The 15,354-nt window shown below is 42.0% G+C and overlaps 1 protein-coding gene across 2 annotated transcripts in view; it reads left to right on the forward strand.

Moving 5' to 3' along the window:
* ARHGAP15 (Rho GTPase activating protein 15) overlaps positions 1 to 15,354 on the forward strand; it is a 788,583-nt gene that overhangs the window by 112,146 nt on the left and 661,083 nt on the right. For both annotated transcript variants that reach the window (XR_008847054.1, XM_056534907.1), the window contains exon 4: positions 12,341 to 12,409. Coding sequence is in view for 1 of the 2 variants with exons in the window: in XM_056534907.1 (XP_056390882.1) it covers positions 12,341 to 12,409 (69 nt within the window). In the remaining variant the exon portion in view is untranslated. The remainder of the gene's footprint in view (positions 1 to 12,340; positions 12,410 to 15,354) is intronic.

The raw sequence follows: 15,354 nt of genomic DNA on the forward strand, positions 1-15,354 counted from the left end.
GATCGAGCAGACCAGAGCAGAAGATCAACGATAATACTGATCAGTGCTATGCTCTATACATATAGATACAAATGATTGCTATAGATAATCCCCTGTGGGGACATAAAAAGTGTAAAAAAAAAAAGTTGAAAAATGTAAAAATAAAAAGTAAAAAAAAAGTTAAATATCCCCTCCCCCAATAAAAATGAAAATTGTCAGTTTTTCCCATTTTACCCCCAAAAAGGTTAATTTTTTTAATAAACATATTTGGTATCGCCGTGTGCGTAAATGTCCGAAATATCAAAATATAATGTTAATGATCCCGTATTGTGAATGACGTAAAAAATTTAAAAAAAGTCCAAAAATACAGCTTTTTTGTCCCATTTTATTCCCCAAAAAATGTATAAAGAATGTTCTAAAAGTTTTATATATGTGCAAATGTGGTATCGATAAAAATTACAGATGACGGCACAAAAAATGAGCCCTCATACCGCCCTATATATGGAAAAACGTAAAAGTTATAGGTTGTCAAAATAGAGCGATTTTAGATGACTGATTTTGTACAAAAAGTTTTAGATTTTTTTTAAGCAGTACAAAAATATAAAAGTATCTAATCAGGGGTATCATTTTAATCATATTGACCCACATAATAAAGAACACATGTCATTTTTATCGTAAAGGGTACAGCGTGAAAACGAAACTCTTTTGTGGTTGTGGTTTTCATTTAAATTTCCTTCCTAATAAAATCATTTTTTAGGTTCGCTGTACATTTTATGGTAAAATGAGAGAAAAAACTAAGGTAAAATGGGCTTGGTCCTTAAGGGGTTAATGCTAGTTATGGTGGACTACAATAATACTGATGTCTGTGAATAATTGTAAGCCTTGGTGACTTTGCTATAGATGAGTCTTAAAGGGGTACTCCACTGCTCAGGGTTTGGAACAAACTGTTCAGAACACTGGAGCTGGCGCCGGGAGCTCGTGACATCATAGCCCAGCCCCCTCATGACATCACGCCCTGCCCCCTCAATGCAAGTCTATGGGAGGGGGCATGACATCATGAGGGGGCGGGGCTATTATGTCACGAGCTCCCGGCGCCGGCTCCAGCATTCGGAACAGTTTGTTCCAAACCCTGAGTAGTGGAGTACCCCTTTAAAGGGGTACTCCAGTGAAAATCAACTGGCTCCAGAAAGTTAAACAGATTTGTAAACAAATTACTTCTTTAAAAAAATCTTAATCCTTCCAGTACTTATCAGCTGCTGTATACTCCAAAGGAAGTTGTGTAGTTCTTTCCAGTCTGACCACAGTGCTCTCTGCTGTCACCTCTGTCCATGTCAGGAACTGTCCGGAGCAGCAGAGGTTTTCTATGGTGATTTTCTCCTACTCTGGACAATTCCTGAAATGGACAGAGATGTCAGCAGAGAGCACTGTTATCAAACAGAAAAGAACTATACAACTTCCTCTGTAGCATACAGCAGCTGATAAGTACTGGAAGGATTAAGATTTTTTTAATAGAAGTAATTTACAAATCTGTAAAAATTTTTGCCAATTGATATGAAAAAATATTGCTTTCCACTGAAGTACCCCTTTAAGTAAAGTACTGTATCTAACTAAACAAATCAGCCAGATATTAGCTTTCAGAGGGTGCAGAGGTTGTACTATTATTTGTGACCTCAGTTATATTCTGATTATTGAGACTATTTTGTAATTATATTAGATGAAGCAATGTCACAATGTATTGTGCAACCCCCTATAGTCGAGTGACCCTGAGGGCAGTGGATGGATTTTGTAGACTGGTAGTTGTAGTACTTGTATGTTATCACAATGGTGGGAGTGAAACGTTCAGCCCTTGTACACTTTCCTGACAGTAAAAGGAGGGGTGTAAATGGGCAGTAGTAGTCTCTTTCATCAGGGCATACCCTGTGCAGCATATCTGGTGGATGGTATTAAAGGGGTACTTCCGTGGAAACCTTTTTTTTTTTTTAAATCAACTGGTGCCAGAAAGTTAAACAGATTTGTAAATCACTTCTATTAAAAAATCTTAATCCTTCCAGTACTTTTTAGAAGCTGTATACTAAAGAGAAATCCAAAAAAGAAATGCATTTCCTCTGATGTCACAACCACAGTGCTCTCTGCTGAAGTCTGTTGTTCATTTTAGGAACTGTCCAGAGCAGCATATGTTTTCTATGGGGATTGTATGCTGCTCTGGACAGTTCCTAAAATGGACAGCAGAGGTCAGCAGAGAGCACTGTGGTCATGACATCAGAGGAAATGCATTTCTTTTTTGGATTTCTCTTTAGTATACAGCCCCTAAAAAGTACTGGAATTAAAAAAAGTTAAAAACAATTAAAAAAGTTGATAAAAAAAAAAAAAAAAAAAAGTTTTCCACAGGAGTACCCCTTTAATGCAGTATGTGGTGTTTAAGGTGCAATGATGTAGTCATACACATGTTTAGGATGAAAGGGATCCCTTTTACCAAGGGAGGACACCAGCACGCCAGTCCATACTTGGAAAATGGTAATACAAAATTCAGGCTTTATTTAATCCATATTAAAAGGTTCATCCAAAAAGGAAGGGAGAGGTTAAAATGTGCAGAAAATGTGTATGCACATTTTAACCTCTCCCTTCCTTTTTGTATGAACCTTTTAATATGGATTAAATAATAACTGATTTTTTTTTATTACCATTTTCCAAGTACTGACTGGAGTTCTGGTTTCCTCCCTTGGTAAAAGGGATCCCTTTCATCCTTATCATGGTGTTTACAGCAGCTACGCTACGGCCTTGTATCTGGCCGACTTGGACATTGGAGTTACAACGTGGAGGGGTGAGCGGAATCTTTCTTTTTCTCATTCAATACACGTTTATTTGGTAATGTAAATTCTTCACAAGGACAGTCTCTTGTATACAGTAGTGCGGTGTTGCACATAAGGAAGTCCCACTTTCTATGTTGGCAGGCAGGTGTGTGTGGGACAAAATGGAAAGACAATTCTCTCCTCTAGCCTTTGTAGTGATGTTAAGTAATACAGTCCTGAAATGCTCCGCTAAAGGGATCTTCACTGATTGTCTCCCAGTGGGTGGATTGTATAGGAATAATATACTCACAAAGGTTGAGCTGCAGTTTCCTATTGCAAGATGCTGGTCTGAAGCCTTGGTCCTCGCCCGAAGCCCAAACCTGTGTCAGTAAAGAAAAAAAAGGCTCTTGTTAAGCTTATCCTCTCTGACTCAGTAATAACTTCTTCTGTTAGTCGGGCTGGTGATCACATGACCTAGTTACAATAACTGGCACTGTAGGATAAGTGAAAATTGAAACAAGGTGGGAGGGCTCACTTTCTAAGCTTTAAATGTAAAATATGGAGCTGGCCAGAAATACACCTATACTCTAGGTGTAGGGTCCTTCCTTCTTGTTAATGCTGATATTACTGAGAAAGGATGCTTTATCTGGCATTCTCTTGGAATAAAATTCCATTTTGGCGCATTCCTCCGCCATGAGGAAGCCACCGGATGAGACTGACTTGACAGATCTATTGCATCTAATGCTTCACTTACTGACCACAACGATCCAGTGAATCCACCCAGAGAAGCAGGAACTCCGGCCATCGGCAGCAATCCTCAGCTAGTCCATCTGAATTGAGCGCTGCCACAGATGTCTGCACATCCGATTGGTCCAGCAGCAGTGATCTTCAGTGATTGGAGTTAGGCCCCTTTCACACTATAAAAATACTTCCGTTATGAACACCCGTTATAAAAAGTCTGGAAATCGGCAGTTATACGGCCGGTACAAAATCACTAACGGCCGTTAGAAAATCCCATTATAATCTATGGGTTTTTTCTAATAGCCGTTTTAACCCGTTATCGCCCGTTATTAATAACGGACGTTATTTTGTGATGGGCGAATGAATGGGAGAAACAGTGCCTGCACTAATTCTCCCGTTACTATTGCCTGTCACAAAATAATGGCCGTTATTAATAACGGGCGATAACGGGTTAAAATGGCTCCTTTTTGCATATGCAAATATTACAAATATGTGAATTTAGCGAATATATGACGAATATTCGTCCATATATTCGCAAAATATCGCAAATTTGAATATGGCCTATGCCGCTCAACACTATTGGTGACGATCATTCAGGATATTTGGCATCACATCCCAAAGAAACTGCAACTATAAGCTATGATAAATTTGCCAGAGACTGCCTTCTTTTAATTAGTGTTTCACCATTTTTTTTTAACTTTATTTTAGTATACTTTTTTGGTCATATTTTTTATTATCTTTATATATATGTAGTGTTTGTCCACTTACCGGCAAGGGCTCTGCTGGTTGAGTGGATATTTACTGCAGCTGGATTTACAATAAATGTATTTTATTCTATTTACTTCCTATATATTTATACTGTAGGATAAGTGATGATAAGTGTGCATGATATGGGGGGGGGGGGGGGGAAGAACCAAAACATATTGGTTTTTTTCATAAAAATTTAAATGATAATGGGCCCCCATCAGATGTTGTGCCTAATCCAACCTTACTATTAGGAATCTGTACAACAGGGATCTTTAATGCAAACATGTGCATGAGACCCAATGGGGGAAATCATGTCCTGCATTGATCCATTCTTATAGGGGGAAAAAAGGTCTACAAATACTGGGATATATATATATATATATATATATATATATATATATATATATAAGGATTGTTGACCCAGAATAAGGAACTTATTGCAACACTGCTTTGTGTTATCAGAATGTGAAGTTTACACAAACAATATTCACGGCAAGTTCAATGCGAAACTTCAATTGTCGGGTATGTCCGCTGTCCGGGTATGGAGGGAAATGTAGTTTTGCAACAGGTGGAGACACCCTGGTTGGAAAACACTGCCCTATGCTATACTTTATACCACATGCTACACTAACATTTCTATACACATTAGAAAATAAAGCCTAACAATAAAACATTTGACTTCCTAGGCATGCTGGGAATTGTAGCTTTACAACAACTGGATACACCCTGGATTGGAAACACTGCCATTGACTTTTCCAATAGTATGAGCCTTCCATGAGGAGAGGATAGCCCATCATTACTCTTTACAGAGTCTGAAGATCTGCTGTAGTTGGAGCTATGTGTTGTATAGATGAGCGGCAGGGGCTTTCTTCGAATTTGCAATATTTAGCGAATAGATGGACAAATATTCGTCCCATGTTCGCAAAATTCGCATATTCACTACATTCATTCCCTTTTTTTTCCATGTGAAAATTCGCAAAGAGCGATTATATCTTTCACCTAAAAGAAGGAAGGGATCAGTGTCCTCTGGAAGTGCCGATATTCGCGAATATTTCCATATTCACATATACACAATATTTGCGCTCCACACCGACTCACACAGTAAATAATATTGGAGCCTTCTTTGGACCACAAGCTGGAAGCAGGGAGGGACAATCACTTTTTTTTTTTTACACAGTACACATCATTGTTGTGACAGGTACTGTGAAGAAAAAAAAAACAAATTTTTGTCATAACGAATATATATGGCTATATTCTAAATATTCGAGAAATCACAAAGTGCCGATATTCGCGGTAAAAGTTTGCATTTCGAATATTCGCGCTCAACACTATCGTGTTCTCTTAGGTTGGACTTTTTTGAGTTCTTCCTTTTAGGATTAAGTAAAAAATAAGTTGAGTTTTATAGATTTCTCCAATTCCTTTCTGCTGTTGGGGGAATTCATTGCTGAAATGGCCGGTTGAGCAGCCAAAGGGTTGCTTGGAAGTCTTTTCATTAAGTTTCCCCATTGTATCGTCTGCCCTAGATTAATGTATGACATGTGGTATTCTCTTTAAAATATGCATCACTTTGTATACGTAACATCTAAATTTCTAAAATATTAATCACAGGGATTGGTGGAAATAATGATCCTCTATAATAATGGGATGTTGTTCCTTTCATTTAATTCTTGCATTAATAATAAAAATGAAAGCTCGCAGATCTGTGAAGTTGTCTCCATAGCGTTGTGGAATCACACTCACTTACCCTACATGTTAATAACGCGAGGAGCTGACACTCCAGAAAACAGGCCTGCAAAATAAGAGAAAATAAGCTATGACATTTCCTTCCTTCCCCAAAGGAGTAGCTGCCACCAACCAAAGTATTTTCATGAAAGCGCTTTTTGCTTTAGATGCCGAATATTAAGGGAGCAAAACACTTCAGGACAAAGTCTTGTCACCAGATGTTTTTCGCCTGTAATGTATTTGTTAAGTGGTGTTCTTTTTAAATAGGTCATTTAAAGTTTTACATTGTGCCAGAGATTGCTAATATATTTATATTATTATGAATATATATTTTTATTATTATTATTATGAATATAATATATGTGTATATATATATATATATATATATATATATATATATATATATAGACATATATATATATATATATATATATATATATATTTTTTTTTTTATTATTTTTTTTATTATTATTATGTTCATTTTTTTTTATTATTTTTTTTCCAGCGCTGGGGTCCTAGGTTCAAATCTCACCAAGGACAATGGGGGAGATTTATCAAAGCTTGTGTACAGAAAGAGGGGAGCAGTTGCCCATAGCAACCAATCAGATCACATTTTTCAGAGGCCTTTTCAAAAATGAAAGAAGCAATCTGATTGGTTGCTATGGGCAACTCAGCAACTTTTCCTCTGGACAGGTTTTGATAAATCTCCCCCAATAGCTGAAACGAGTTTGTATGTTCTCTGTTTGTCTGCGTGGGTCTTTTCCGGGTACTCCGGCTTCCTCCCACACTCCTAAAAATACTAGGGGAGATTTATTAAAACCTGTCTTAAAGGAAAAGTTGCCCATAGCAACCAATCACATTTCTTCTTTAATTTTTCAGAGGCCTTCTTGGAAATGAAAGAAGACATCTGATTGGTGGCAACTCCTCTCCACAGGTTTTCATAAATCTCCCCCCCCACTGAATTTATATTACGACCCCCAATGGGGACAGGGACTAATTTTAGGCAACCCATTTGTACAAAGCTGAGAATCTATGTGTGCTATATAAAAAATAATAATTATTATGTTTATATGATCAGCGTCATCAGAGGCTGCCAGTCCTCTGATGACGCTGGGTTGCCAGCGAAACGCCGTCAGTACTCTGGCTTGTGTTTGATGTAACAGAAGCGGTCTTTGTCAGCACGATGATGTGTGAAAATACAGTGCCTCAGTAGTGGCCATACACTCATAAGAGGAACACATATTGAGAGGCATTTCTCCCACAGATAATATAGATGTGCTAGACAGACCCTGTATTTTTAATCAGTGTGGTACTTATACACATTTGTGTCCTAATACAATCACCATATATGTAACTTGTTTTAGAAATGAATAAAAGTTATATTTTAATTATTGCTTTTTTGGGGGGTTTCTATTTTAGGGTACTGCTTTGGGGGTTTCCCCTAAAGTTGTTGTTATTACCTTGTACCAGATCTCTTATTTAAACCCCTACATGGCTAGGGTTGCCACCTGGCCGGTATTTTACCGGCACAGCCAGTATTTTGGCCACCCTGATGGTATTTTTATATTAAAAGTACCGGCAATGCAATGGCCGGTATTTATCCAACCAGTCCTCCAACTCCCGTAATGTTACACCATATACTATACCAGTGTTTCCCAACCAGAGTGCCTCCAGCTGATGCAAAACTACAACTCCCAGCATGACGTTGGCTGTCCAGGCATGCTTGGAGTTGTAGTTTTGCAACAGCTGGAGGCACCCCTGGTTAGGAAACACTGACCAATACTATACACTGCTATATAGTCAAACATGCTGGGAGTTGTTGGGGCAGCTGCTGAGCCACAGGCTGTATCAGGGCATGCTGGGAGTTGTAGTTAGTAACTAACTGCAACTCCCATATTTAATTTTAAAAAAAGCGATCAAAAAGTCACATCAAAACAAAAATGGTACTGTTAAAAACTACAGATCGGGGCGCAAAAAAATGAGCCTCACACATCCCTGTATAAGGAGAAATAAAAAAGTTATAGGGGTCAGAATAGGACAAAATTTCCCCCGCATATGTGTTTCCTGTGATGTCACGCATATATAATCAATTATGCAAATTAGCATTGCCAGTATTTTTTTGCAAGAAAGGTGGCAACCCTATACATGGCAGTGATGGTGAATCTGCTGGGTCACCTCAGATTAGGTTTAGAGATATTCCCAGGAGCAAAGTCTAAAGGGTTGTGTGTGTTCTTGTCATTTAGAAAAACATCCACATCTTCTGGATTTACCTACTGTACTTCTTAGCTCATGGATACATCAGCTGTTGCCTTCAGAGACTATGCCGAGGATTGCAAGCTGGGGAGGCCAGTGAAAAAATTCCATACCCCTTTTGAGGGTTAGTAAAACACATGCCATATCAGAAATATCAGACGGCCTTTTGGCGAAGATCAAGTGTAGTATCTGTTCTTATCAGTTTCATGCTGGTGGCAGGCGGCGCCAGTTTGGAGCTGGTGGGGATGGGTGCTGCATGGTAGGGAGCAGGAGTACCAGGGCATTCCGGGGCTGGTTCTGAGGAATCAGCTTGACGGTTGCCCCGACGTGACCTGTTTCCTCCGGGTCTCGCCATGAGGCTGAGAGGGTCTAGAGCCGAGGTACTTTAGTTCCTCGGGGAGTGGTGACCCCAAGGTGCTGAAACTCACTGGGAGGATGGACTCACTAAGTTTAAGCATGGGCACCATGATCTCTTCACCTTTGTGGCACTCACCTCTTGATTCCCGGCCTTCTGGCTAGGATCAGAGAACATTTTTTATAGATCTGGCCAGATGTCTGGGCAGTATATCTGCACACATTCACTTATTTATTTATTTTTGTGTCACTTTTTGCGCGGTGTGTGTCCACAGGATTTGTCAGGATGCCATAGCCCTTCTTGGTGTCCCTCCTGGCAGTCTAGGGGAGGTGTGTGTGGTCATTAGGTTCCGCACCTCCCTGCAAACACCCCAGGTACTCCTGCATGGGCAGGGTACCGACCGCTAACCCCAAGGGGGATGCCGGGGGCATTTGTGGTCCCTTAGTAGCTTCGGCGAAAATGGACATCGAACCTGGAATCTTTTAGTCCGGAGGCGAAGGGTAAGGTATGTTGGGCGGCCTCTCTCCTGTCGGAGAAGAGCTTGCAATAGACCGCATCCTTTGTGCACGCTTATTTTAGTGTAACACGTTTGCACTTTTTCTTGCACTTTGGGTGATTTGAGAGCACCTTCCTCGGCTCTTAGAAAAAAAATTAAAAATATCAGAACCCGATCAACCTCTAGATATCACCTGAAGAAGTGTGCAGTAGTGCAATTCACTCCCTGGCTGCTTGTGCTCTATGTTCCGCTTCCCTAGATGGGCATGACTATAAGCCTATGGAGCTTGTCCAGTGCAGCTGGGCAGAGATTAAGGCCAGCAGGGGAGTTAAAGGGGTAGTCCAGTGGTGAAAAATGTATCCCCTATCCTAAGGATAGGGGATAAGTTTGAGATTGCGGGGGGTCCGACAGCTGGGGCCCCCTGCGATCTCTCTGTACGGAGCCCCGGCTCTCCGCCCAGATAGCGGGTGTTGACCCCCGCACGAAGCGGCACCGACACGCCCCCTCAATACATCTCAATGGCAGAGCCGGAGATTGCCGAAGGCAGCGCTTCGGCTCTGCCATAGAGTTTTATTGAGGGGGCGCGTCGGCCGCCGCCTCGTGCGGAGGTCGACACGCCCCCTTCCCGCGGGCTGTCGGGGCTCCGTACAGGAGATCGCAGGGGGCCCCAGTGGTTGGACCCCCCGCGATCTGCAACTTATCCCCTATCCTTAGGATAGGGGATAAGTTGCTCACCACTGGACTATTCCTTTAAGTGTGCTACTGTGCCCTTCTCTGTGCAATATCTACAGATCGCTCGGGGTCTGAGTGTTTAATAAAACTTTTTATAATTTTTTTATTAAATGACAGGGACACTTCAATAGTGTTGAGTGCAAATATTCGAAATGCAATGCACTTTGCGATGTCCTGAATATTTAGAATATAGGGATATATATTCGTACTGACAAATATTAATTTTTTTATATGCATTTATGCAAATAATATTTATGCAAATATTCATGCAAATATTGGCACTTCCAGACTGGACACTAATCCCTCCCTTCTTTTAGGTAAAATATATAATTGCGCATGCGCACAATGCGAATTTCATTACAAATTTTTGCATGAAAAAAAAAACGAACATAGCTAATATGCGAACATAGGATGAATATTCGTCCATATATTCGCAAAAATATTGCAAATTAGAATATGGCCCCTGCCGCTAATCACTATACTTCAACAATGCAAAGAGAAATTGATTTTTTTTTCCACTCGACTCCCCAACTTGCTATCCACAGCATAGTCTTTGAAGGCAACAGCTGATGTAAAGTAGGTGTAAGCAGCAAATAAAGTCATACAGGCTGATGTCAGAGCAGGTGGAGTTCTTCATCATTAATAATAGGAAAAGGGCCGGGGATGGTGAAGTTTAATCATCATGGGTAACTGGCAGAAGGTCAGAGCAGGCAAAACACCCCTGATGATAGCATAGCTCCCCTAGAACTAAATAAATGGAAGCCATAAAATCATGTCTGAGCCTTCTCTACATTGAGGATTACTGTGATGAAAGAGTCGGGGGGACCACCATACACATTTTATGGGTGGCCAATATTGACGGGTTCAATCAATATTAGTTCTATGTCTATGACTAGCTTAAGCCAAACAGCTTGGCCTTCAGCAGATACAGTACATGTAAGCTGCTCCAATTACATTGACTACATTGTAGGACATTATCTAAACTGGAGATAGATTCATGCATAGAATCATGCTGCTGATGTGTACAGCTCATAGATTATCTAGAAGTTGCTGAACAGAAGGCAACAGTCATTTCACACGTCTTAGTGCTTCATTGGGCCTTAAGGACGCAACAGCTGTTTCACACCTCTTAGTGTCCATTGGGCCTTAAAGGGGTACTCCACTGAAAACATCTTATTCCCTATCTAAAGAATTCCACTGTGGTACTCCATCATTTAGCGCACAGAGCGAACTCCACTCGACCCGCTACTGGGGACCCCTTGATTTCCGCTGCGGCACTCATTTCCTTGACTGGCGATGCAAGCTCCCGCCATTCACGCCTACGGCAGATATGTACTAGCCGCCACACCCCCTCCCATAGACATGAATGGAGGAGGCGTGGCGTGACATCACAAACGCGGAAGTTGCAAGCTTCTGTGCTCCAGAAGCTGCCGATTCCGGACCGGAGATTGTGGGGGTCCCCAGCTGTGGGACCTACGCGATCTGACATCTTATCCCCTATCCTTTGGATTGGGGATAAGCTGTTTCCAACAGAGTACCCCTTTAAGGAGGCAACAGCTGTTTTGCATGTCTTAATGCTTCATCGGGCCCGATAAAGATCTGGGACGTATGAAACGGCTGTAGCCTCCTATTCAGCTGTGTATGCCTACTGTTGTCCATCTTCCCCTTGTTAACATGTAAGTTAGTCTATGGGGAGTGCTGTTATTTTATATCGACTTGGAATATGTCTTGCCTACAAGTTATTTGAAGCAGAGCACCACTTCCCATGAAGAATAATTTTACCTTCATCAAGCTGTGAGATTGTCTGCATTTTATTTTGAGCTGGTGTGTATTTGTGGTGGCTGTGCCAGACATTGCTTTCTACCACAGTGGAAGACATACAGCTTAGTTATATACAGTAGTATATATCATCATTATTTTGTGAGCCAGATGTTTAAGAACACTACCCAAGCATACAGTATGCCACCAAAGTCTATTCTGTGGAGACATCTTTGGAATGTGTATATATATATATATATATATATATATATATATATATATGCAATTATATTTATATGACTATGACATTAATGAGCTTTTTTTTTTTTTTTTCGTTTTCACCTACATCAAGATCATAGACTGTTTTCTCCCTATTTTATTCATTACTGTATTTCCCATTCCTCTCATATATGACTCGATCACACTTAATGTTTTCCTTATTAATTTCTTTTAATTAATGAATTTAGTCCAGACAACTGCAGGCAGAACATTACTGGGGACTTTGGGAACAGAGCATCATGGACCTGCGGACGGGGTTATGATAGAAAAGGTCTGGGCATTAGCTACAATGATAAATAACAGGTTGACTGCCGTTAATGGTCACTGCCTATAGGGTCAATTAGCAGCAGCGGAAAGAAAGAATGTAATGAATTTTGAGTTTGCGGTTGGACATTAATTGGGAAAGTTTTAGGAACTTGCATTTTGGTCAATTAATGCTCTTCTTTGTTGAATAAAACTGAAGTTTGTATCATCTCATTTTTTTTTTAGATCTCTCGTCATCGGAGGAATCATTCTCAACACTATCTGACTGACAGCCTCGTTCAGAAGGGTCTTACGGTAAGTGTTTACCGCTAATGAGTTCTACGGTCTGAATGCGTTAGATGGCCATATTATTGACATTGTTATAAGTTTTAATAATAGAATATGGTTTATGTAGATTAAAATTGACCCCTGTAGATCAGTAAAAGTAAGTTTCATTTTGGTCCTTTCCCCCTTAAAAATGGGGGTCTCCAGACTTTTCAGGATAAGCTGTCTTGTGAGTGTACATGAGGATTAGCACTATTTATTACTATTACATACCTCGTGTGTGACATTTTTACCAGTTTTCCCCTCTGCAGGGTCTCTACTTTTCAGTTGTCCTTGAGCTAGTGGGTGAAGTCTTAATATCTATGATGGCTCACATATACTAACATTGGAGAAGGTATCCTGCTCCCACACATCTCTATAACACACCGTCATAAGTAGTGATGTCGTGAACCGCGAAGGCGAACTTCCGTAAAAGTTCGTGAACCGGGCAAACCGCCATTGACTTCAATGGGAAGGTGAATTTTAAAACCCACAGGGACTCTTTCTGGCCACAATAGTGATTTAAAAGTTGTTTCAAGGGGACTAACACCTGGACTGTGGTGTGGCGGAGTGGGATCCATGGCAAAACTGCCATGGAAAATTACATAGTTGATGCAGAGTCTGGTTTTAATCCATAAAGGGCATAAATCACCTAACATTCCTAAATGGTTTGGAATAATGTGCTTTAGCCCCCTTTAGGCATCACATAGTTAGATCCCCCCTTTAGACAGCACATAGATTCCCCCATATTAGGCAGCACATAGTTAGAGCCTCCCTCTAGGCAGCACATAGAGCCCCCTTTAGGTAGCACATAGTTAGATCCCCCCATGTTAGGCAGCACATAAGATGCTGGCACACCCAGTAGTCAAGGGGTTCATCGCTCCTCAGAGTGTTGATATCTGCGGTTAAGGCCAGGTAGTCTGCTACCTGTCGGTCAAGTCGTTCTCTGATGGTGGACCCCGAAGGGATGTTGCGATGCGTAGGACTTAAAAAGCTCTGCATGTCCTCCATCAACAGCATGTCTGTACAGCATCCTGTCCTTGCCGGCGTGTTCGTGGGAGGAGGAGGAGGATTACTTTCACCTCTTCCCCTGTTAGATCCCTGTTGTGCTGTGACATGACCCTTATACTCTGTGTACAGCATGCTTCTTAATTTATATTTGACCTGCTGAATCCTTTCCGCCTTGCTGTAATGCGGTAACATGTCAGGCACTTTATGTTTATACCGGGGGTCTAGTAGCGTGGACACCCAGTACAGGTCATTCTCCTTCATCCTTTTTATACGAGGGTCCCTCAACAGGCACGACAGCATGAAAGACCATATTTGCACAAGGACGGATGCCGAGCTACTCATGTCCCGTTCCTCGTCCTCAGTGATGTCAGGGAAGGTATAATCTCCTTCCCCCCAGCCACGTACAACACCACAGGAACCAGATAGGTGACAAGGAGCACCCTGAGATGCCTGCTGTGGTTGGTCTCCCTCCTCCTCTTCAAAGCCACATTCCTCCTCTGACTCCTCTTCCTCACAATCCTCTTCAAGCGTTGCCGCAGGTCCAGTAAGCGATGCTGATAAGGCTGTTTCTGGTGGTAATGGTGTCCACACCTCTTCCTCTTTACACTCATCTACTGCCTGATCCAGCACTCTTCGCAGGGCACGCTCCAGGAAGAAAACAAACGGTATGATGTCGCTGTTGGTGCCTTCGGTGCGACTGACCAGGTTTGTCACCTCCTCAAAAGGACGCATGAGCCTACAGGCATTGCGCATGAGCCTCCAGTAACATGCCAAAAAAATTCCCAGCTCCACAGATGATGTCCTAGCACCCCAGTCATACAAATATTCGTTGACGGCTTTTTCTTGTTGGAGCAGGCGGTCGAACATTATGTGTGTTGAATTCCAACATGTCAGGCTGTCGCAAATCAAGCGCCTCACTGGCATGTTGTTTCGCCGCTGGATAACTGACAAGTGTGCCATGGCCGTGTAGGAACGCCTGAAATGGCTACACACCTTCCTGGACTGCTTCAGGACATCCTGTAAGCCTGGGTACTTGAGCACAAAGCATTGTACAATCAGATTACACACATGTGCCATGCACGGCACATGTGTCACCTTGCCCAACCTCAATGCTGCAAACAAATTTGTTCCGTTGTCACAAATCACCTTGCCGATCTACAGTTGGTGCGGAGTCAGCCACTGGTCCACCTGTGCGTTCAGGGCCGGCAGGAGCACTGGTGCGGTGTGACTCTCCGCTTTGAGGCAAGTCAACCCCAAGATGGCGTGACACTGCCGTATCCGGGATGTGGAATAGCACCTGGGGAGCTGGGGGGGTGCCGGTGATGTGGAGCAAGATGCAGCAGTGGAAGAGGACTCGGCCAAGGATGTCATGGAAGAGGATGGAGTAGGAGGAGTAGAGGAGGTGGCAGCAGGCCTGCCTGCAAGTCGTGGCGGTGTCACCAACTCCTCTGCAGAGCCACGCATTCCATGCTTGGCAGCCGTCACCAGGTTTACCCAATGCGCAGTGTAGGTGATATACCTGCCCTGACCATGCTTTGCAGACCAGGTATCAGTGGTCAGATGGACCCTTGCCCCTACACTGTGTGCCAGACATGCCATAATTTCCTTTTGCACAATGGAGTAAAGGTTGGGGATTGCCTTTTGTGCAAAAAAATTTTGGCCGGGCACCTTCCACTGCGGTGTCCCAATGGCTACAAATTTTTTAAAGGCCTCAGACTCCACCAGCTTGTATGGTAAAAGCTGGCGGTCTAGCAGTTCCGACAAGCCTGGGTACACAATTTGCCCTGCAGGCAAAAAAACTGGTAACTTGGACGTGAACTGTCAGAGACGACTGGTTTTATTTAACAGCCAAAAAAGTTTTTTGTTTTTTTTATTTGCACAACTGTCACACCTAATGTGATTTGCACTAGGGTGACACAATTTGC

This window comes from Hyla sarda, chromosome 8 (genome assembly GCF_029499605.1).
Source record: "Hyla sarda isolate aHylSar1 chromosome 8, aHylSar1.hap1, whole genome shotgun sequence".
Taxonomy (NCBI): Eukaryota; Metazoa; Chordata; class Amphibia; order Anura; family Hylidae; genus Hyla; species Hyla sarda.